This window comes from Mus caroli, unplaced genomic scaffold (genome assembly GCF_978045245.1).
Source record: "Mus caroli unplaced genomic scaffold, Mus_caroli_1 scaffold_20, whole genome shotgun sequence".
Classification (NCBI taxonomy): Eukaryota; Metazoa; Chordata; class Mammalia; order Rodentia; family Muridae; genus Mus; species Mus caroli.
The window spans coordinates 56,368,037-56,392,377 of record NW_028227275.1 but is presented as its reverse complement, the minus strand read 5'-3'; the positions used below and the strand labels follow the sequence as shown (position 1 = coordinate 56,392,377).

The window sequence follows — 24,341 nt, the reverse complement described above, 5'->3', positions numbered from 1 at the left end:
ATTTGGTGTTTGCTACAGGACTGAACGGCTGACAAAGATCGAGCTCGTCCCCAAAGAGCTATTGCTGAACAGGTCCACTTCCCCCAGATCCTAATAACTTAACTTTCCTCTTCCGCTGCCTCTGCTGGGTGCTGGGCTAGAGGAGAGGTTAAACCCTTATTAAAAGTAGGTTGCAAAAAATGTGTGCCTACAGTGTAGCCCTGGTTGACTTGGAACTCATTGTGTAGACCAGACTTGAGCTCACAGAGATCTACCTGCCTCTGCCTCCCTAGTGCTGGGTTCGGGGGTCTTTGCTATCACACCCAGCCCAGTTTTCTGATTTTACAATAAAGAGGTGAGTGAGATATGATAATTCCTTTTCTTCATCTTTTATTTTGTTTGGGTTTTGTTTTGTTTAGACACAATAGTTCTCAATTCTGAGTGATAAGCTCAAAGAAAGCCCTCATTTGTAAAGTGAGACCTAAGCACACTGATGACATCATAGAAAGGAAGATTCCGAGAGAACAGTCAGAGCTCCCTGGAAGCTGGGGCTGTGGTTGGACTGAGCTTAGCTTGAGGGGATCCAGAGAAGGGACTTTGGGTAATACACCTGCACTGTCTTTGTTCCAGGGACTCCAAGACGGTCATGGATCAATCTTCAAGGAGGGACGAGTCTTACCATGAGACACACCCCGGTAGCTTAGACCCAAGCCATCAATCCCACCCCCACCCCCACCCCACCCTGCATAGGCCAAACCAAGGTGGCGTCTATTACGATTCTCCTCAACATGGGATGTTCCAACAACCATACCAACAGCATGGTGGGTTCCATCAACAAAATGAATTTCAGCATTTGCGTGAGTTCTCAGACTCCCATGACAATGCTTTCTCCCATCATTCCTATCAGCAGGACAGGGCCGGTGTTTCTACCTTACCTAACATCCCTCACGCTTATGGTGGATCGCACCCCCTTGCTGAGTCCCAGCACTCTGGTGGACCCCAGAGTGGACCTCATATTGACCCGAATCATCATCCCCACCAAGCTGACCCCCGTAGACCCAGTGAACCTTTGTCCCACCCCCACTCTACTGGCACCCACCAAGGGACAACCCATCAACAACACTTTGAGAGGTCTCAACATCTTAACCCCCAGCAGAACAGAGATCATTATGCAGACACCATTTCCTATCGCTCCAGTACGCGGTCCCATCGCTCCACTGCGCCGTTCAGTCACCAGGAAAGACCTCGCCTCCACGCTGATCCCCATCATGAGGGCCGTCATGAGGGCCATCATGAGGGCCATCATGCCCACTCTCACCATGGTGAGCATCCCCACCACAAGGAGCAACGGCACTATCACGGAGATCATATGCAGCGCCATATCCATCATCACTCCCCAAGTGCCTCTCAACTCTCACACAAGTCTCACAGCACAGTTGCCACCTCTCCATCTCATGTGGGATCGAAAAGCACAGCCAGTGGGGCTCGGTCCAACTTTGGAGCTCATTCTCATATTTTCGGCAAAGCTCAGTCCAGGGAGAGCTTGAAAGAATCAGCCTCTCTGAGTGAAGGGGAGGATCACGTTCAGAAACGCAAAAGTGAGTCTTTCCTGGGGTCCCAACCCAGACTCCTTCCTTGCTCAGATTCATACGCTCTAGCCCAGGCTCTGAACTTGCTTTTCAGCCATCAGCAAGCCCAGTCCTCACTTGTGTGTGCATTCAAATCAGCTATTCGCTTCTGGCTGCTCACTGCCCCTTACTCCTTACACTATGGCTCTGAAAGTCTTGCACTGCCTCCTCTAGCCCTCACTCCATTCACTCACATGTGCATGTCTTCACCATTGAGCTAATCATGTAGATACCCAGTCTTCCTGGGTCCTGGCAGTGCAGAGAAAAAGCTAGGACAATTGCTTTACTCACAGGGTCCAAAGGTAGGGTTGGGTACAATCCCAGACCATCTAGTGATAGGAGCCTGGCATCTTGTACATCAGGAGATTTGCTTCTGTGGATTCGGTGCCCATGCTTGCCCCACTAAACTGTGAAACACTTGCTGAGGACATAACCTGAGAACCAATACTAAAAGGAAGAACCAGTTTACTGGCAAGCATGGAGCGATCCCAATGGTTACAGTCTCCCAGACTCTACCTACCAGTCCAGCACACAGCGAAAGTCTCATGAGTGAACAGAGGAGGACTAATGACTGAAAGGGAACCAGAGTGGTCAGAGTAGGACGGCTTAGCAGGATCTTAAATAGGAAAAGAGATCACCAAGAAGGTGGGATGGTAACAAGAATTGGGTTTCCTTCAAGTTTCCATATGAGCAAAGATAAATCTAGAGTTGTGGTGTCAGGAATGTTTAGACCCTGTCAAACCAAATCCCAAACTGGGCCCCTGATGTGGAGGGTATAAGGACGGTGACCCCAAGACCAGTACAGGACAAGCAGGATGGCAGGCACATAAGAGGAAGGACAATGATGCCCATCTGGGAGGGTACCTGGGGTCACTGCAGCCCATCACTGTGACCTGCAAGAGCATAACTTTCTGACTCCTTTACAGAGGCCCAGAGGGCCCACAAGAAGGCACACACCGGGAATATCTTCCAATTGCTATGGGAAAAAATAAGCCATCTCCTTTTGGGTCTTCAGCAAATGATATTGTCACTGACCCAGTCCCTGGGCTTTGAGACCTTTATCTTCATCGTGGTCTGCCTCAACACAGTCATCCTTGTGGCCCAGACTTTTACTGAGCTAGAGATCCGAGGTGGTAAGCGTCACGGGGCCTTGTCCCTATACTGAACAATCCGTGTGGCTCCAGGTCCTCCTATGAGCCTGATCCACTGCCAAGAGGTCTTTACAATTTATGTTAAGCCCGGCAGTGGTGGTGCATGCCTTTAATCCCAGTACTCAGGAAGCAGAGGGACTCAGGTCTCTGTGGCCATCCTGATACAGGTCCCAGGATAGCCAGGGCTATACAGAGAAACCATGTCTCAGAAAAAGCAAAAAACAAAAGCAAAAGTAAAAACAAATCGACAAAACAACAACAACAACAAAAATCCTAAGTTTCCTCATCTTTGCCTCCTGGCAACTTGTTGACATCTCCAGAGGTAGAAATAGTCTGCAGAAAAGCCAACGAACTGTAGGCCATGCTGTTCATAATGTAGCCACCAGGTGGCGATATGCTCTGCATATACCACTCCAGGTGGGCTGGGTGCTGGGAAGTCTTCTACCAAGAGGCCCTGGAAGCTTTAAAGTGGAAGGCCTGAGAACCCTGGCCTCTGGAAACCCAATAGAGCCAGGTGATTGAAAAGTCGTCACTCAGTGTACTGCATGCACTACCGTTCAAGGCTGCAGTTTTAGAATGCTTATAAAGAACTCTGCCAAGCCTGTTTCTTGTTCCCATTTTACAAACAAGAAAACCCACAAACTGCGTGGTTAAGTCCTTTAAAAGAGCTAGGGGGCTGGACATATACCTTTAATTCCAGCAGAATGAAGCAGAGGTGGGCAGATCTCCATGAGTTTGAGACCAGCCTGACCTACATAGCAAGTTCCAAAAACAAATAACCAAAAGGATAAAGCAAAACAAAACAGACCAAAAAATCCCAACCAAGGGAAGCCTGGGTGTGGCCTACATGAGGTCCCAGTAAGGAGGGAGGAGTAGAGGGTGACCAGGATTCTGGGAATTGTCACTGAGAAGGCCTCTGGTGTCCCCACAGAATGGTACTTCATGGTCTTGGACTCCATCTTCCTCTCCATCTATGTACTAGAAGCTGTCCTCAAGCTAATTGCCCTGGGCCTGGAGTATTTTTATGACCCATGGAACAATCTGGGTGGGTGGGTAAGGTTGCTATAGGATGGGGAGGGGGCACTGAACTGTTTGTGGGGAGCTAAGGACAGAAAAGGGGTGGGGATGGGGTGGTTTTGGAAAGCCTGTAGGTCTGGGCTAAGGGTCTGTTGGGGCCTCCCTAAAACTGAAGCAACACTCTGCCCTTAGACTTCTTCATCATGGTCATGGCAGTGCTGGACTTTGTGCTCCTTCAGATAAACTCGCTCTCATATTCATTCTACAACCACAGCCTGTTCCGGATTCTCAAAGTCTTCAAAAGTATGCGGGCCCTGAGGGCCATCCGGGTTCTTCGGAGGCTCAGGTCATTACCACCAAGGCTACTCGCCCTTGTGGAGATTTCTCAAGGAAAAAGGGAACATGGGCCTGGATTTCCAGGGGGTCCATGGGACATGTTTCTGGGATGGTTGTGGGCCGGCACTGTGGCCCCTTTCGTGCTTGGAATACCCCTCCCCCCCCCCCCCCGCGCGGTCCACCCACGAAACAATCTCTTTATTTTTCCTAGGAAGGATCATGACTTGACTAAGTCACCAATGAATTAGGGACACCTTAATTTTAGCATCCAGTCTGGTTACCAGCTACAGCTCTCACTTGCATCCCCACTAATTCAGACTCCCTCTCCATCACTGCCCACAGCATCCTGACCAGCCTCCACGAAGTGGCCGGGACTCTGAGTGGATCTTTACCATCCATCACAGCTATCCTCACCCTCATGTTTACCTGCCTCTGTATCCTGTGCAGTGGAGGTTGGGCAGCTGCTGGCCTAGGGCAGCTGGGAGTGGGGAGAAGCAGGTCTGGAGGGGCTGAGTGCGACCTGGTGAGAGGTGGTTCAGCGGCGGGGAATCTGGTGATGGTTTGACCCTCAGCAGTCGCCAGTCCTCTTCTCTGTGGTTCTCCGAGCACTGTTTCAGGACTCAGACCCCAAGCGCTTCCAGAACATCTTTACCACACTCTTCACCCTGTTCACCATGCTCACCCTGGACGACTGGTCCCTCATCTACATAGACAACAGGGCCCAAGGTGGGCAGAGGCCAGGATCCAGGGCCTGGTTAGCAGACACTAATAATGACTTAGTTACATCTGCCATATGGGGGGCTGCTGAGACCTGCTGGAAAGGGTGGAAGTTTGGACACTTGTTGATTTCCCTACCATTTCCCTCCCCTAGGCGCCTGGTACATCATACCGATCCTCATGATTTACATTGTCATCCAGTACTTCATCTTCCTCAAGTGAGGCACCAGCTACACCATTGGGTCTTTACCTAACCCACACCAGCCCTCTCACCCTTGTCATGCCACACTGGACTCAAAGGACAGTATGTGGCCTCTTCTCTGGTGTCTCCTTTGAGAGCATCCAACTGTCCCCTCTGCAGCCTGGTGATTGCTGTCCTGGTAGATAACTTCCAGATGGCGTTGCTCAAAGGCCTAGAGAAAGTGAAGCTGGAGGTACCATACACATGGGGCGAAGACTGGGGGGGGGGGAATGGAAGAACAACACTCCAGGGAGGAAACCCTGGTAGAACGGAGGCCTTTTCTCCAGCAAGCTGCCCGGGTCCATGAGAAGTTGCTGGATGACTCTCTGACAGATCTCAACAAAGCAGGTACTGACCAGTCCTCCCTCCTGTCCTTCTACTTCCCCTCTAGAGTAGCCAGGCTGTTTCAGAGGTTCCGAATCTGAAATATGAGACCATCCAAGTTTAGAACTTTGATCCAAAGGATTCTAGACAATCCTCTAAAAGCCAATTAAATGTATCAATTTTTGAAAGACCTTACTTGCAAAACAAATTATGGTTTATCAAACTATTGCTTGTAATGAACTTTCATGGCCTGCAGCAGTTAGTCTTCCATGAAGCATTTACAACTGCCATTATGAGTCACATAGAACTCAAGGTCACCTACACTCATCCAGACTTATGCCTGTAACCCCAGCATTTGCGGGGAGGCAGAGGAGAATCAGAAGTTCCAAAGCATCCTAGACTATATGAGACACTGTCTCAAGAAAAGGGGTATCCCAGGGGATCTGACGTTCTCTTCTGGCCTCCATGGGGGGGGAGGGGCACACACATAGTGTGCATATATGCATTCTGACAGAACATACACACAGAATCTTTTTAAAACCTTTAAGACAAAATGAGAGGAAGAAAAAGGGATGAATATTAGAATGAGTTTCTAGACCCTGCTGTGAAGTCAGCAGAAGATATTCCCCACTTAGGTTGATAATTACCTTAAGTAAAAAGATAAATTGGCTCCACTTAACAGAGTGCAAGAGATCTGAGGAATGGCTTGGTCCAGCACTCAAATGATAGTCTGCACCTGGCCGACATTTCTGCCTTGTTGCCCTTTGGTGTTTGGTTGGTTGGTTGGCTGGTTTTGTTTTGGTTTTTTACTTTTTTGAGACAGGGCTTCTTTATGTAGCTCTGGCTGTCCTGGAACTTGCTCTGTAGACCAGATTGGCCTTGAACTAAGAGATCCACCTCCTCTACCTCCTGAATACTAGGACCAAAGGTGTTTGCTCCCACACCCAGCCCGCCATGTGCCGGGCCACCCTCCTCACCATGTCCCTTCTTTTCACCCAGACACCAATGCACAAATGACGGAGGAAGCCTTGAAGATGCAGCTTATTGAGGGAATGTTTGGCAACATGACAGTGAAGTGAGGAGATGGAAGGAAGCGGGGTAGGGCTAGGGAGGCGGGGATTGGGTCCAGGGCAAGAGATCTGGAAGCCGGGTGGTAGAATGGGAAGCAAAGAATATTGCCTGTCTGTCTTGGGTGGAAGGAAGTAGGTGGAGGGCTAAGGCTTGTTTCCAAGGCTCCAAATGGGATATGGGAAGCAGAAGCAGCCCTGGGCAGTGAGGAGCAGTTCCTAGCTCACAGATGACTTGTGTTGGCTTCACTACAAGGATCATACCAGTAGCAGAGTGCTCTCTCTCTGTCTCTCTGTCTCTGTCTCTGTCTCTGTCTCTGTCTCTGTGTGTGTGTGTGTGTGTGTGTTGTATTGTTTTGTGTTTTGTTTTGAGACAGGGTTTCTTTGTGTAGCCCTGACTGTTCAAGAACTTGCTCTGTAAACCAGGCTGGCCTTGAACTCAGAGATTCAACCGCCTTTGCCTCCCAAGTGCTGGGACTAAAGGTAGGTGCCACCACTGCTCAACTTCTCTAAAGTATCCTGACCCTTGTTAGATGCAGGCTCCATGCAGGTTCCAGGGACCCAAAGAGAAATGTTCCTCTGTTAGGGCCACTCCTGTCCATCCTGCCAGGCCCTTTGCTGGGTCACTTGACTGACAAGGTTCAGCCAAGTGGAAGGATTAAGGATACTGTGGAGAATCGTGTGGGCAAGGTCTGGAGATCACATGGTGAAACCTCATCGATAATCAATACCCATCCCTGGCCGGGCTAGCTGAAGATCCTTGGCGATGACTTAGGGTCCTTGGCAACAGGCTGGTAACTCAGTTCTCAGGCCTAGTTCTCTTGAGGTTCTCTGTGGAAGCCAAGCCCTGTGCTCCTTCTCGCAGCCAGTCTGGCTCCAGATCATTATACAGGTCACAGTTGCAAGCCGATATCCTCTGGAATTCCACTCACCATGACAGAATCCAACATCTGCAGCCTGGTGTTCAGAATTCTATATGATTGGGGTAGTGTTAGCTTCCCTCAGATCATGGCCATTGCTACCTACGGCATAACCTTGTTTTGCCCACATTCTTTTCTAAGATGACATATGTATTACTGACAGGCCCCTACCTACACTGTTGTTCTCAGGTTATCTATTGATATCAGGCTCAGATGACCAGTATTTGAGAGAGCCAGTTTAAATTCCTAACTACTGTCGCCTCCTGGGTCACTCTCCTGTTTATCTGACATGTTCCAGGATCTGAGCCACCATTGTGGCCTCTGCCATATTCTTTGGGGATACCATTGCTACTGGTCCCCCCACTTAGAATATCTTTCAGTATAGCTTTGGCTTTTACTTTCCATTAGGCTTAAGCTCTGATCCTAAGTCTTCCTTTACCCTCTGGATAAAGTCCTGGCTGCTTCCTCTAGAAGGGCCCTAGGCATTGTGTTGACATTAACAATGGGTTGTAGTATCTGGGTCCAAAGGTGATATCAATTTCTTGTTCATTTCAACATCCTTGGAGCATCCTGTTTTTCCTACTCCCAGTGTGTTTGGCAAATGGATTGATAAGATCCAATGAGTGGACAAGTGAGTGAGAAAGAACACAGGGCAGTAAATGGGGGGATGGATCTTGTGTAGACTGAGTACGTGGATCCAGAGAAGAATCGATGGGAGAGGGGAGGTAAGCGTGCAGTGGTTGGATGGGCACATGGTGGAGTGGGTCCATGGAGAGGCTTGCGTAGATGAATGGGCAAGATGGAGGTGCAGGTGGCTAAAAGATGAGCCACTGCTGATGCCTCCACGGCACAGACACACACAGACTTTTGCGGGTATTGGAAAACAGACAGACATATCTGATATAATGGTGTACGCTGGTAACCTCAGCTCTTTGAAAGGCAGAGGCAGAAGAACCACAAGTTCAAAGCCAATCTGGGCAGCTCAGTGGGAACTCATCTCAAAATAAAAATGTAGGGGCTAGAATAGATGGCTAAGTCTATAAAGCAATCTCTATACAAGCATGAGGGTCTGTGTTTGGATCCTAACACACATGTAGAACACTAGGTGTCGGCGTGCACTCCTGGACCTGTGATGCCAGCGCTGAGGAGGATGCAAAGTCAGGAGGATCCCTGTGGCTTGCTAACCAGCCAGTCTAGCCAATCAGCGAGCTCCAGGTTCAATAGCAGACACCATCTTAGACAGTAAAGTAGGGAACAATAGAGAAAGACACCCAATGTCGACTTCTGGCCTTCACATGCGCACACTCATGTATACCCAGAGACACACATATGTATACCCACAGGCACACACTCATGTATACCCATAGGTGCACATGTACACAAACATACACACATCTACAAAATAAAAAGTAAAAAAGCAAAATCTAGAGGAGGAGACATACTGGAGATAGACACCTCGGTCATGGTGAGGAGAGCCATGTTGGTCCCTAGGAGCCCAGTCCTTGCCTCTGCCCCTCTCCAGGCAGCGGATGCTCCACTTCCAGTTCCTGCAGTTGGTGGCAGCGGTGGAACAGCATCAACAGAAGTTTCGTTCCCAAGCATATGTCATTGATGAGCTTGTGGACACGGCATTCGAGGTGAACCAGGAAGGAGAGGGGCAGGGGAAAGGAAAGGAGAGGCTTGGGGGTAGATGCTCTTACTCAGAGTACCATGGTATCGGCAAAGGCTGGCCCTGGTTCCTTCACACACACACCCTATCTGACCCTACAGGCTGGAGACGACGACTATGGGAAGTGACCCTGAAGAATACTAACCTGAGTTTCTGGCAAGCTACCTACCTCGGTGGGTTGGGACATGGCCCTAATGCTGCTGGTATTATCCAGAACCATGTTGGACTGAGGTCCCAATAGAGTTTTTAAAACCCCTGGAGGGCTCTGTGTCCTTACTGGCTAGCCTGAAGCAAAGGTCAAGAGGCAATCGAATAGTGTGCTGTAGACATATGTTGACAGTTGCTTGTGGAAGAGGCTCTTCTTGGATCTCCTCTGACCTCACCGGGTTCCAGCCTCTCAGTTCAGTCCAACAGGATATTAGAAGAGATCAGAAGAGCGGCATAGACAGAGGAGCCCGGGGAGAGGATGGAAGACCCACTGTGAAGTCCTTAGATGGGAAGAACCTGTCTGTCCTGGGGTTGGGAGAAAAAAGAATGGACTGAAACAGTCCAGAACTTTCAGGGTTGCATTAGAGGCCAGGCATGGGACTCAGCACCCAGGAACTCAGGCTTACCAGGAACCCAACATTTAACATAAGGGTAGCAACTCAGTAGGAATACTTAGAACCCAAATAGTTGGTGGCGCATGCCTTTGATCCCAGTACTGGAGAATCAGAGGCAGGTGGAACTGTGAGTTCCAGGACAGCCTGGTTACAGATTGAGTTCCAGGACAGCCAAGGCTACACACAGAGAAATTCTGTCTTGAGAAGCAAAAACAAAAACAAAAAAAACAAAACAAAAAAAAAAACCAAAAGCAAACAAGCAAACCCCTCAAAAACCCAAAGGGCCAGGTACGTTGGCACACACCTTTAACCCAAGCATTTGGGAGGCAGAGGCAAATGGATCTCTGAGTTTGAGGTCTGGTCTACAAAATGAGTTCCACAACAGCCAGAGCTACACAGAGACACCCTGTCTTGAAAAACCAAAAATAAATAATTTAAAAGAACCAGAGGTTTAAAAGAGAGCGAGAAGAGCTGTGGAGATGGCTTGGACCTTAGAGGGCAAAGATCACTTCCTGCTCTTCAGAAGGAACCAAGTGCAGTTCCCAGTACCCACATCAGACGGCTCACAGCCACCTGTAACTCAGATCTAAAGATCCGCCGGTCTCCGTGGGCACTGCACTCACATGTACAATCCACACACAGAGACACAAACATTTAGATTAAAATAAAATTCTTAAAAAAAAAAAAAACCCTGTAAGTTAAAGGTCATTGACATCACCTTCCCCACTGAAGTGAGCCACACAACCTCAGTGGAGGCCTAGAGAAGGCCTCTTATCCTTCTAGTGGATGGAGACAGGGCCATGTGACAAGGACCAGTTGCTTTTGGGAGACGGCCAAAGACAATGAATGGCTACTTCTGCCCAGCTGCTTTAAGGCTCAGATGAGTCCCATGGGTCTGACTCATCGGAGCCCAGGCAGGATGTCCAGAGCCTGTGTCCACAGTGGGACACAATGGGACTCTTGTCTATACTGAGCATTGAGTCGAGGTGAAACTCAGTTCTGGCTCAGGGGCTCCCCATCAAGGGTCAGCCATCTTCCATCATTTCTAACCATATTGCTCTTAGTAGAAGCCAATCTAGAGGGTTGTGGAGGTTGGAGGGCCACACCACTGGTCTGGTCCAGGCAGCAGTTCTTTCTCCAGAAACTTAAGACAGAGCATCGCTCGGTGGCGGCTCCTCTCCCTAACCCTTGCTTAATCATGCCCAGGAACACATCAAGGAAATACCATCTGGGATTTGGGCACCAATTCCAGGGGTGGAGAAGCCACTAGATACAGACGTCCCGACTCTTGCCACCCCCCCCCCCCAGCCCTCACACATTCATCCAACAAGTATTTCCTGTCACCTGCCCTATACTGGCTCCATGCTTGGTATCTTCTAGTTGATGGAACTTGGGAATCCTTCCAAGCAGTGACTGCATAGCACAAACTGCACTGTCATGGGTATCAGGTTCCAGTAGAAGCAGGGCTGTGAGTCCCCTCTCAATATCAAATCCAGTCCCCCGGTGTGTCAGGTTTCCCAGGTGACACTCAGCCTCCATTCCCTCCATGTCGTGGCCTTTGAAGGCAGTAGATGGAACCCCAGCTGCCCTGGTGTTCATGAGGTCACAGAAGTGGGGTGGGAGAGTCAGACAGGAACAAGTTAGGTGTGAGACCTTTCTTAGGAAGGAGGTGTGAGATAGTGAAGAGCAGCTGTCTGGTTACCCTCCCTGCTACCCCGGTGATGCCAGCTTGAGCCTAGCACCTTCTGATGCTCTCAAAGCAACTGGTGACTATGGCCTGTCCCCAGGTTAGATGCATGTTGGTGTATCTGAACAAGACTTCTGGATGTGATGTAAGTGCTGGCTTGGAGGGAGGGGTGCTGTATACTCATCTCTGAGTTACTTAATGCTTCTCCAATGTGTGTGCATTCTGCCTGGTGCCTCTGCTTCTGTCTCTAGGCTGTGTTGCTAGCATCTTCAGGACATGTCCACAGGCACCTGAATGGGTCCTGGGACTGCCTCCCCTAACTGTTTGACCATGTGTATAACAAGAATTACAACTACAAAGAAATTTACAAAGAATCTAACACCTGCTTCCTTCACTCCAACATGACATTGACTGGTCCCTGTCCCTCCTGTGAGAGTGACCCCTCCTAGATAGCAGCTCTTGTCCCCTCTGGAACTCCATGGCTCAGGATCATTTAGGAATCTTGCCCAGAGCAAAACTCTGAGAAAATACCCCTGGGAAGGATGTGAGGGGCATGTACTGGCTTCATGACCTCTGGCCTAAGGGACTCAGGAGAGAAAGTCACCTCCAGCCGCCAGTACATACGAGAATCTTTGTGAGCTGGGAACCCAGTCCTGTGGGGCCCATGGAGTTGAGCAGCCATCTTACACAACTGTTCAGTACTGAGAGTTCAGCAGGATAGGGGCTTCCCTTCACGAGCTAGCTGATGAGGGGACTGGACTGGATTGGAGACTGCTTGGAGGTCCCTCATGTAGCCAGAGTCATGCCCACAAGGCCTGGTGTCAGAGCCTTAGAGGGCTGTAGTCTGAGAACTTGACATTCCCCCAATATATATGTGGTCAAATGTCCCAGACATGCTGAGTTGGAATGGTGCACGCCTGTGATCCCAGTACTTGGGAGGCGGAGGCAGGTGGACCTCTCAGTTTGAGGCCAGCCTGGTCTACAGAGTGAGTGCTAAGACAGCTAGGGCTATGCAGAAAAACCCTTCCTCAGAAAAAAGAAAAACATTCCAGCTACCGAGATATGAAAGGCTTTGTTGCTGTCGCAGAATGTACCTTGCAAAAGCAAGCAAGGTCTCATGAGTGCCCTGTAAGCCTGCTGGCTGGTGCTCTTTGCTGCTTCACCATTTGAGAGCAATAACAGGGGCTGTGACACTAATAAACTCACTGGCCTGAGCCATCAGGCTTTGCAACCCTCCTGACCCCAGGTTTTGACACCCTCCTCCTCGGAGTCCCAGCATGAACCCTGGCTGGGAGAGAGGCTGGACTGGCTCACACAGACATCCCTACTGTAGCTAGTCTCGGGTATCCATCTTCTGTGCCGTTCTTTCCTCCTCTGAGGCCACTGAAAATGTCTGGAAGAGGGGCTTCCATCTGAGGACCATACCCTCAGTACTGCCTCGGAGGGATCAGTAGGGGCTCCCCTGGAGGGTAAGGATATGGTACCCAGCTGAGAGTCACTGGTAGCAGAGTGAGGGTCAGGGTGAGTGAAACACACAGGAGAAAGCAGTGCAAGAAGCAGAGCTGGAGATTTATTGCAACAGACGTGGCCCGTGGCCCTGAGGCACCTCCACCATGCTTGTTTCCATGGGGCCCTGACTCTGTCACCCCGGGGCCGGTCACACCTGCACGCAGTCATGCTTTAGAAGCTGAGTGGTGTTCTTCCAGGGGACTTCAAGGAGCTCAAAGTTGCAACGCAGTTTCTGAGAGGGAAGCACAGAGGACAAGGAGGGTGAGATTGGCAGCGACCTCCTCCTCCCAGAAGTCAGCCCCCTGGCGGCCACGTCTCTATGGAGCCGGGGACAGACCATGAGTGGTCCCAAAACATGGAATCAGAAGGCAGGAGACGCTCCCAGGTTTATCTCAGGCAACTCCTACCCCAAGAGGAATCCCCAGTCTCTCTTTTCTGCACTCCACCCTGGCCTGAGTCATACAAGAGCCAAACCGAACAGGTGGAGCCAAGCTTTTGCCTGACCAGATAGACTGGTCAGGATAGACAAGCTAAGGGCCTCAGACCCTACACAGGGTTGGGATGGGGTCGGTGCTGTTACCTCCTGCTGCCCCCCTGCAGCCAGAGGGCAGGTGGTGAGGTCCATGTGTTCTCCAGAGACTCTGGTCTTTCGGCACTCTGTGCTTTCTATGTCCAAAGTCAGGTAGTACTTGATGCCAGCCACCAGCTGGGAACCAAACAGGGCAGGTGAGAGATGCCTGGGAGTCCACCCCGTGTGTCTATGCTTACCCTCCCTCTAAGAGTCTCCACTCTCCCAGGCAAATGCAACCCGCTGACCTACATATTCAGACCTGGAGTGGAGGCGGGAACTTCTGTGTGTGAGCAGAGCCCTAGGCTGGGCAAAAAGCTGGAGAGCTCTAGTCAGCAGCTAGACTGTGAAGGTGAATGGTATGTAGTACCTACCCTGGGCCCTCCCACTCCACCTGGCAGGCTGGGGAAGTGAGGTTAGGTATGCCAAAGGAGGCTGGATCCTGCATTTCTTTGACAGTTAGATAGTTAGATGGTTACCAGAGGACTTTGCTTCTTATCTGTTTTGTTTTGAAGTATTTCATAGAAAGGTCTGGGGGTTATGGTTGGTTTTAGTGCCCCCTTGTGTTTGGTAGCAAGCCAAGCAGCTCTCTGCTTGTCTCCTGTCCCCTGTCCTCGTCCCCTGTCCCTGTCCCTGTCCCTCTCCAAATTGTCCCTCTCCACAGCCACTCTGTCCCATAACCTGTCCCACAACCTCTGTCCCAGCCACCGCACCTGATATTTTGCATCGATGACTTTGGTGTCTCGGAAGTAGTAGAGGCTGTCGCTGCCCATATTGTAGCTGGCCACAGCTGCCTGTGCGGCCTTTTGCACCCGTGGGTCAGTGGGTGACAAGTTCTGGCGTTCTCCGGTCCTGCGGCTCCGCAGCTCGGCGCGGGCGTCCGGGGACAGGGTCAGGAGGCAGAATGCGAGCAGGCCAAGGCCCATCGCCAGCGGGAAGTGAGGACGCTCCATAGCCGCGGATTCGGTGTCTGGAGTTCCATCCTGCGCGGCTTTTACAGCCTTCGCGGGCCCCTCCCGGCCCCGCCCAACGCCTGCTTGTTTCCTTAGCAAGCCTGGACCCGCTTGCAGGTGCCTGGAGGCGGGTGCACCTCCCCTACCTACACAGTGTAAGAACCAGAGGTGGCACTCAGGTCCCAGGACCTCTACGTGTAAAGATGTTGGCCTATCATTCCTATCTCCCAGGAGGGAGAGAACAGTTCATACCAGGGCCCTGACGTTTGAGTTGTCAAAAGCAATTATACGGTTACATTCTTACTGCCATCATTTTATCATTTCCTTTTTTCTTTCTTGTTTGTTTGTTTTTTTCGAGACAGAGTTTCTCTGTATAGCCCTGGCTGTCCTGGAACTCACTTTGTAGACCAGACTGGTCTCGAACTCAGAAATCACCTGCCTCTGCCTCCCGAGTGCTGGGATTAAAGGCATGCGCCACCATGCCCCGCGCTGCCACCATTTTCTTATCGTGCCGTTTTTAGAGAAATTATAACTCGCAGCCTGCGTTTCTTCTTCTGAAAAATAAATGATATAAGGATCGATGAACTGACACAGGTAAAGAGCCTAAGAGAGGCCGGGTGCCATGCAAACGGTGGGTAGGAGTCCTTACTACTCAAGCCAGCACTACTGTCCCTCCCAGCCATGGTGGACCCGGTTGGCTGACCCTTTCACTTTGCAGAGGTGGGACGCCATGGCACAGAGGGAGAAGTAATATGCGCAACGATTTCAACTGGTCCCTAGTAAGTAAGTATACTGAAGAGCCTAAGTCTTGTGTGTGTGTGTGTGTGTGTGTGTGTGTACGCTATAAAATAAGATCTTGTGTGTCCCTGGCTGACCTTGAATTTCATAGCTCAGGATGACTTTGAACTCCTGATCTCCCTGCTTCTCCCTTCCAAGTGCTAGCATTACCATCATATTTTATTTGGTGCTGAGAACAGAATCCAGGGCTTCATGCGTGTTAGAGACAAGCACTCTACCAACTAATGTCCCCAGCCTCATTTCATTTTGCTGGGCTTGAACCTAGGGTCTTGTGCATGCTGGGCAAACACTTCACCTGCAGCCCTCGTTTTTTTTTGCTTTTGTTTTTGTTTTTTTTTCAAGACAGGGTTTCTCTGTGTATCCCTGGCTCTCCTGGAACTCACTCTGTAGACCAGGTTGGCCTCGTACTCAGAGATCTGCCTGCCTCCGCCTCCCAAGTGCTGGGATTAAAGGCGTGTGCCACCACGCCCGGCATGCAGCCCTCATTTTACTCCTTATCTTTAGATAGGGACTTGTTGATCACCCAGGCTGACCATGAGGCCCTTGCTCTATAGACTGGGCTAACCGTGAAGCCCTTTCTCTGTAGACTGCAGGCCTTGAGTCTGTGGCTTCCCAGCTTCAGCCTCCTGGCAGGAATTACAGGCCTGTGCTACCAGGTCAAGTTCACATCTATGTTCTTAGCTCAGGCTGAGTTTGAAAAGAAAGACTTGCCTCCAAAGAGGGGCGTGTCACACCAGTTGCCATCTTTCTAACTGGGAGGCTTTGGATAGTCACTCAGGGCCTGGGTGTCCTATGGGAAATAGGATGACAAGTCTTTTTTCCTAAAGCTGTTCTTCTGACAATGACGGTTCCTGGTTGTTATCCCTAAGGACACTGGACATCCAGTGGGGTAGGAGCAGATCAGCCACCCCATGGCGGCTGCACGTGGGCTGCCCTGGCAAAGTTTCTTTCCCCGGGCATCTTATTTCATGTTTTCTGACTAGCTCAATGCCACTTTCCCTCTTTTTTTTTTTTTTTTTTTGGTTTTTCGAGACAGGGTTTCTCTGTATAGCCCTGGCTGTCCTGGAACTCACTCTGTAGACCAGGCTGGCCTCGAACTCAGAAATCCGCCTGCCTCTGCCTCCCGAGTGCTGGGATTAAAGGCGTGCGCCACCACGCCCGGCTTGCCACTTTCCCTCTTTTCTTTTTTTTTTTTTTCACTTTACTTATCTATTTTTTATTACTTTTTTAAAAAGAGAAATGTTCATGCCTCAGCATGGGAGAGGTGCATATGTGCGCGTGCCATAGCATGCACACGCAGAAGATGAGAGATGTGTGTGTGCATGCCATAGCGTGCACACGCAGGTCAGAGGTCATTTTTCCAGAACTGGTTCTCTCTTTCCACCAGGGGGGTCTGAAGTTTGAACCCAGGTCTTCAGCCTTGGCAGCAAGCATCTTTACCCACTGAGGGCCACTTACGGGCCCTCCCTGAGGGTCCTAAATGGAACTTGAAAGAAGAGGCTGCTTTCAGCACCTAGCAGACAGTTAGAACTTGAGAAGCCATTGCTCCGCTGTGGTGACTATTACAGGCAGGCACCGAGAACACTCTTCCTCCAGTTCTAGACCTTTGAGCATGCCAGGCTCGTGACGCAGTGATTCTGGACCCCCAGTGTGATCGCTCCCCATCCAGCTACGAGCTTGCTCCACCCAACAGCCCAGCTATGAAAGACAAACTGCCAGGCCCAGGGGATCCCACCTGTAATCCCAGCACTCGGCAGCAGAGGCAGGCAGAGCTCTGTGAGTTCAAGACTAGTCTGGTGTACAGAGTGAGTCCCAGGCCAAGGATACATAGGGAGACTTATGAGTCTTTGTTGTCCCCTCAGCTTCCCCCCCCCAAAAAAAAGACAAAGAACTACCACCCTAAGACCACAAGTTTGGTGCAGGTCCATAGACACCAATTTAGAAGATAACTATGCCAATCTTGATCTAAACCAGGCAGGGTCCCTGAGTTGGAAACCCTAAGTTGGGGACCCTGGGAAGAGGGTAGAACAAGAAACAAGACAGCTCACAAGGGACTCGGGGGTGAAGCAGAACCAAGGGGCCAGGAAGCCTCCCCAGCTCTGAGCTCACCTGTCATGGGATTCAGTTACAGCCATGTGTACCTCCTACAGCTCCCTCAAGAATTCCTCAGTTGGAGGGGCTGGAGCGAAGGCTTGATTAGTAAAGCGCCTGCCACACAAGCGTGTGGATCTCAGTTCAGATCCTCCACACCCGCAGAGAAAACAGGCTGGTGCCAGGAGCTCTGGCCAACCCAGCTGGCTGAACTAATGAGCTCCTGATTCCGTGAGAGACCCCATCTCAGAAAATAAGGTGGAACACAAGTGAAAAGGGCACTTACTGAGTTCTGGCCTCTGCACACACCAATCACTGATGCAGAGAGTAGATGAGTTCCTGGGCTACTGATCCCTGCCCTCTTGTCCACTGCCCGTGAAGCCAACAAGTCTCTAACATGCAATCTAGCAATGTCCAAGGGCCTTTCAGCACAATGATCACTTTTCAAAAGCACCAAGGTAGGTGGGCTCTTTTACAAATGCATCATTCAGAGAGTCAATCTGAGGCCATTTGGCTAAACTGGAGTCTTGGAGAGAAAGAAGGGCCTAGAACGGTAATTGAAAATTCCAGCGTCTTGCCATACTTTGTCCCAGGGCCTGACATATTTCACTCTCATGGTGGCTCTGCAGAGCAGTGGCCATCATCTCCTCCTTCTAAGAAATGAGACCAAAGGGAAAGAAAGGGTCAGTAGGCACCTGGAGTAGCTCCCACATGCCACCAATGTCCCAGGGTATTAACCCCAGTCTGTTCCACAGGGATATAAGGTCCACTTCGTGGAGAAATGACATTTACAGGTGTGCTGCTCCATCCTGCAAAGGTCTTGGGCCAAGAATAAGCTAAAAATTGCCTATCCCCACTGGCCACAGGACAGTCTCCAGTTGTACTGTGGCCCAGAGACCCCCAGCCTAGGTTGTCCACAAGTCTTCTCTGGCTCCTAGCCCAGCAGATCTTGAATTCTCTTGCCCGAGTCTTTAGGTAGGTGGAAGACATTCCACTCTTCAGGCTCTTGCTGTCATACCACATCCTGGAAAGAAACTTTTATAACAAGGACACCTGTGGCCCAACAGTGACTAAAGGTCACCTGTAATCCACCAGTGACTCCATGGAGGAGTTCCCCTAAATGCCTTCCCTTATGCAGCTGGTTGAGGTTTCCAGTCTGTTCCCTGTGGAACAGAGGTGAGGCTCAGGGCAATGGAGCAAATTCCTTCCGATCTCTGGGCGTAAAGACAATTTTGTTGAACACAGGTCTACTGGCACTCCATCCAGACCTAGCAACGACACTCAGAGCGTCCTGATCTTTGTGTGGAGGGGACATCTAGATCATGAAGGATGACTGTCAGCTCCCACATCATGCCTTCAATACCACAGCGTAAGGAAGTGCTCTGGGCTATGTTCGTTCAAGTAGCCCCCGTTTCTTCCTTCTCAGGGATGGAAGGAGAGATTCCCAATGGCCCTTGAATTAGTGAGCTGGTTTGTCACAATCTCTAGACCACATCTGAGCACTAAAGATGAGAGGGGCTGAGGGATCAAATGCTGGCAGGGAGCAAGGATGAGGGACAGGCTCACCCATGTTCTCAGCCCAGTGGGCAGGTAGGCCCAGCACACTGAACACTGTACACAGATACTAGAAAAGGCATTCCTATCTTCCCTCACCAGGTTTGCTTTCCCCATCAGCACGCCAGCCTTGGTCTCTTTGGTAGGCTAACCCAGTTGGATCTGGTTATACTATACACTCTGAAGGCCCTTTGTCCCCTGCTGCCCTGCCCCAGGACTGATCCAGGAACTTATGTGGGTTGCAATATGGGACCTTGATAAAGGGTTCATGGCCTGGCAATTTGTCTCAGGCACAGCCCACGGCTCAAGGGAGGGACGAAGCAGGTTTCAGACCCTTCAGAAACAAAGCCTGTAGGAAAGCCAGAGAGACAAATGGGAAGTGAACAGTGTAGAGAGCCTGTCTGTTACACACAGTCACAACAAGGGCCAGAGCCAGGTGGACTAAGACAGATAACCAACACAGACTGAGCCAGAGGGCAGGGCAATGGTGGCGCACGCCTTTAATCCCAGCACTTGGGAGGCAGAGGCAGGCAGATGTCTGTGTCGAGGCCAGCCTGGTCTACAGAGTGAGTTCTAGGACACAGGGGTATACAGAAAAACCCTGCCTCGAAAAACAAACAAACAAAAAACCTGGAGCCAGAGAAGAGGAGATAAATGGAGGTCTCCCTTCCTTGCTTGGCTTTGGCTACAGTCTGGCAGAATTAGAGCTGAAGTACGGGTAGGCTGTGGTTTAACCAAGACCTTGCCTAAGTACACCTGGGCCTGTATGATAGTGTCATGTATGTGGGTAAGGCCTGTGAGGCAGGATAGGAAGAAGGGGAAACTCCAGACGTGAAGGAAAAGGACTTCCTCACGCTAGAATCTGGTTGAAGTCTTTCACCAGTTGAGAATCAGGGGTTCTAACACACTTAGCATCTGGTTAGGGCCTGTCTCCCTTCCCATCCGTAAACTTACAATTTTCTAGGACTCTCAGCAGAAATCCCTTCACCCCAGAGAAATCAACTCTCCCTTTAGAAGACCACATCCCTGCTAGAGAGACAGCTCAGAGATGACAGGCGTTTGCTTCTCTTTCAAGGACCAGGATTTGACTCTCAGCATCCACACTACAACTCACAGCTGCCCATACCTCCAGTTCTAGAGCAGATAACACTGTCATGGCCTGTTCTGGCACTGCACATGTGTGGTACACAGGCCAATATCCATGCAGGCAAGCACTCATACACATAAAGTAAAAATAGCTGGGTATGGTGGCATATGCTTTAATCTCAGCACTGTGAAGGCAGAGGCAGGTGGATACACACCTGTGAGTTCAAGGCCAGCCTGGTCTATACAACGAGTCCTAGGACAGCCAGAGATACGTAGGGAAACCCTGTCTCAAAACAAAACAAAACAAAACAAAACAAAACAAAACAAAACAAAACAAAACAAAACACATAACAAAAATGGGGGGGAGGGTGCTGGATAAGTGGTTAAGAGCACTGACTGCTCTTCCAGAGGTCCTGAGTTCAATTCCCAGCAACTACATGGTGGCTCACAACCATCTGTAATGAGATCTGATGCCCGATTCTGGTGTGTCTGAAGACAGCTACAGTGTACTCATATACATAAAATAAATAAATCTTAAAAAAAAAGAATGTGTCTGTGTGAAAAAAAAAAAAAAGCTGTGTACCACCACTGCCCATTTTGTTTTTAGATCTTAAAAGAAGTCTGCTGTGGCAACTCACGAAAATGACAAATACAGCGGGAATAGGAGGGGCACTTAGTGCCTTCCTTTAGGCCTCTTAGGAAACTTGGAGTTGTACCCTTGGTCACATACAGGAGAGTCCACAAGAAGGCTGATATTGTAGACACTAAGGTAATGGCACTGTTCAAGAAGTGCCCCACAAGCTGGGCATGGCGCACGCCTTTAATCCCAGCACTGGGGAGGCAGAGGCAGGTGGATTTCTGGATTTCTGAGTTCGAGGCCAGCCTGGTCTACAGAGTGAGTTCCAGGACAGCCAGGGCTGCACAGAGAAACCCTGTCTCGAAAAACAAAAACAAAAACAACAACAACAAAAAAGTGCCCCACAAGGAAGAGCCTCAGCACTCTGTGAATCTCATCCTAAACAAGCAAGGTAAGGGCAAGACTCTCGCCATAAGAACGAACGATCGCCAAGGCAGCTGGGCTTCCTGAAGCTGGTGAAGGAAAACAGTCAGAAAAAAGAAAGAAAGCCAAAGAACGAAGTTAGTGTGGACCAACAGACAGGGAGAAGCCTTCCAGGAAGTAGCTGCAGCCACCTCTGGGTCCTGCTTACAGCTGCCTTCCAGGGTGAGATGCACACATGGCCCTGCTTCGCCGTTAAGGATCCCTGGCAGGACAATCAGTAATCAATACACAGTGGTCCCACAATTGCCCCACAATTGTCCCAGCCCTGTTTCCTCAGAGTTTCCCTTTTAGAATTCTATTATTCCAAGATAATGGCATAAACCTTATGTTCCCCTTGACAAGCGACTACCGATTCAACACATATTTCTAGCCTTCAGGTCAAGAAACAGAAGTGCCACACCAAGTGTTATAGCACATGCCTGGACCTCAGCACTCTGGAGGCAGAGGCAGGAGGGTCAGAAGTTCAAAGTCATCCTCAGCTACAAAGCAAATCTGAAGCTAGCCTGGCCCCATGAGTCCTCTGAGTCAAAGGAAGAGGACAGAGAAAAAAGGAAAGTAGGAGGGGAGGGGAGGGGAGGGGAGGGGAGGGGAGGGGAGGGGAGGGGAGGGGAGGGGAGGGGAGGGGAGGGGAGGGGAGGGGAGGGGAGGGGAGGGGAGGGGAGGGGAGGGGAGGGGAGGGGAGGGGAGAGGAGAGGAGGGGAGGGGAGGGGAGGGGAGGGGAGGGGAGGGGAGAGGAGAGGAGAGGAGAGGAGAGGAGAGGAGAGGAGAGGAGAGGAGAGGAGAGGAGAGGAGAGGAGAGGAGAGGAGAGGAGAGGGAGAGGAGAGTGCTGGACATGGCGGCTCACACCTTTAATCCCAGGACTCAGGAGGCAGAGGTAGGCAGATCTCTGTGAGTTTGAGGCAGCCTGGCAAGTTCCAGCCCAGGTAGGGCTATATAGTGAGACCTTGCTCAAAAGTAAACAAATAAAAAAAGAGAGAGAGAGAAAGAGAAATACCAAAGCTGACTGTGGTTGTTTATGTCTGTAATCCCAATATTCAGAAGGCCACAGCAAGAGAACCAAGCCTGGTGGTGGCGCCTGGGCTCGGCTTATGAGACTCAGCTTCATAAAACGAACGGAGGTGGCCGTAAGATGTCTCAGTTGCTAAGTGTCTGCTGCTCAAGCTTGTGAACTCGAGTTCCAGTAAAAGACCTTGGCTAAAAACTACGGTAGAGAGTGATTGAGAAAGACACGTGACACTGATCTCTGCTGACCTGTCCACGAATAATGTTCTCTCTCTCTCTCTCTTTCACACACACACACACACACACACACACACACACACAGAGAGAGAGAGAGAGAGAGAGAGAGAGAGGTCAATTCATTTGACCTTTTCCTACCTTCCTTTCTACCTCCAAAGATAATCAATATGGAATATTTTCTTCTCCTTTTTTTTATTTACTTTCATTTCACATGCATTGTATCGAATTCCCTACCACTGAGATTACCCGCAGCTGTGAATGCTGGGTGCTGGGAATTGAACCTGGGCCCCCGGGAAGTTCAGCCAATGTTTTTTTTTTTTTTTTTTTTTTGGTTTTTCGAGACAGGGTTTCTCTGTGTAGCCCTGGCTGTCCTGGAACTCACTTTGTAGAACAGGCTGGCCTTGAACTCAGAAATCCACCTGCCTCTGCCTCCCGAGTGCTGGGATCAAAGCTGTGCACCACCACGCCCAGCTCAGCCAATGTTCTTAATGGCCTATATCCCCAGACCTCAGGAATTTTTATTATTGACTCTTTTGTTTTGCTTTGTTTGAAACAGGATCTCCATACACAGCCTGGAGCTCCACACTAACCCGGAACTCTCTGCCCATCCCCCAATACTGGGCTTGCAGGATGCGCAGCCACACCTGGCTCTGCTTTTGGCTTTAGCAATAAACATTTTCTCACTTTTTTATTGAGTTTCATCACACGTTTGGATCACTAAGCAGGATTTGACTTCTTAAATTTGCCTGAAAGTAACCACACTGTTTTTCTTCATTTGCTCAGTACTATCTGATATTTATCTACTGTATTTGGCTTTGAGGGCATTAATCTCACAGCCCCTAGGACCTTAGCCTGGGCCCCAAACAGCCAAAATCCAGCCCCCACAAGGCATCTGGTGACTGGGTCCTAGTGATGGGCAGGGACCAATTGGGAGATGGAAGCAAACAAAATGAGGTATGACAACTCACTTAGAAGGCAGGGACTGTGAGCAGCGAAGAGAGGACGCGGGGGTATGATACCTGGGGAAGGGACTGTGAACTGTGAAGAGAGGACGCTGGCGTATGATACCTGGGTCGGACTCTTGAAGGTTGAACCACCGCTGGCTCCTTAGGTGTTGAACCAAACTCTTTTTTTTTTTGGGGGGGGGGGGTTTGGAGACAGGGTTTCTCTGTGTAGCCCTGGCACTCACTTTGTAGACCAGGCTGGCCTCGAACTCAGAAATCCACCTGCCTCTGCCTCCCAAGTGCTGGGATTAAAGGCGTGCGCCACCACGCCCGGCTTTGAACCAAACTCTTACCTCTTGGATCATTACTCTGCCGGCCATGGTGGTCACAGAGACTCTGAACTAAGGTGATTTTCATTCCACCCCTACACTGCCAGCTTGGGCCCGACACTGCTGAGACTTAGTGCTCTCAAAGTACTCATTCGCTGCATCCTGTCCCCAGGTGTGGTGACGTGTCTGTGCATCAGAACACACCTTTGGCAGGGCACAAGGGGCTCAGACTTTTGAGTTTGAGAACTATGTGCCCATCCCTGGGTTGTCTCTCTGGGGCGTGGTCCTTCTGTGTTGACTTTGCTGTGGGTGTTGATGTTTTTCATGGCATGTCCTTGGAGCATCTGAAGACATCTTGCATCTGTTTGTCTTTCTCTGTCTCTCTCGGTGTCTCTCTGTATCTGTGTCTCTGTATCTGTCTGTCTCTGTGTCTCAGTATCTGTGTCTGCCTGCCTGCCTGTCTGTCTGTCTGTCTGATACTTGTACTGACAGGTTCTTCTCAGGAGAGGAATCAAAAAGGATTTCGACAGCCAAGTAAGGCTGCACAGAACACTGCGGTTGGAGCTGGTGAAATGGCTCAGCAGATAATGATGGTTTCAGCCAAAAGTGAGTTTTATCCCCGAGCCCCACAAGGTGGGAGAACTGATTCCACAGCTTGTCTTCTCGTCTCTACATGCCCACCCCCACACTCAGATAAACAGATAAGGTCATTTTAAAAATAGTGTATCTGTACCTTTGAGTTCTATTTCTCCAGGGGACTCACCCCTCTGGGTGCAGTACATTTGAGTTTGCTCCTCTGGGGCTGTGGGTCCAGCTCCTTGGGGCAAGGCATTGTGCCTTTGGGAAGGATGGAAGAGGGACTGTCAGCCTC

General features: G+C 50.2%; 2 protein-coding genes across 3 annotated transcripts; one reads left to right on the top strand and one right to left on the bottom strand.

Moving 5' to 3' along the window:
* The first annotated feature begins 523 nt into the window (after nt 1-523).
* On the top strand, nt 524-9,299 carry Catsper1 (cation channel sperm associated 1). 2 transcript variants are annotated; one of them, XM_021152059.3, is made up of 12 exons: nt 524-1,577; nt 2,534-2,740; nt 3,690-3,803; nt 3,968-4,121; nt 4,454-4,545; nt 4,694-4,837; nt 4,983-5,046; nt 5,190-5,262; nt 5,357-5,417; nt 6,393-6,468; nt 8,903-9,017; nt 9,151-9,299. In XM_021152059.3, exons 1-12 carry the CDS (start codon nt 626-628, stop codon nt 9,175-9,177), a joined length of 2,079 nt encoding a protein of 692 aa, XP_021007718.1. In that variant the 5' UTR covers nt 524-625; the 3' UTR covers nt 9,178-9,299. The 2 variants fall into 2 exon arrangements, with proteins under 2 accessions (XP_021007718.1, XP_021007719.1); XM_021152060.1 differs by lacking the exon at nt 3,690-3,803.
* A 3,666-nt stretch (nt 9,300-12,965) lies between these two features.
* On the bottom strand, nt 12,966-14,417 carry Cst6 (cystatin E/M). The gene is made up of 3 exons (XM_021152618.2): nt 14,129-14,417; nt 13,428-13,553; nt 12,966-13,079 (listed from the first exon to the last, which is right to left on the bottom strand). Exons 1-3 carry the CDS (start codon nt 14,366-14,368, stop codon nt 12,996-12,998), a joined length of 450 nt encoding a protein of 149 aa, XP_021008277.1. The 5' UTR covers nt 14,369-14,417; the 3' UTR covers nt 12,966-12,995.
* Nucleotides 14,418-24,341: the final 9,924 nt, after the last annotated feature.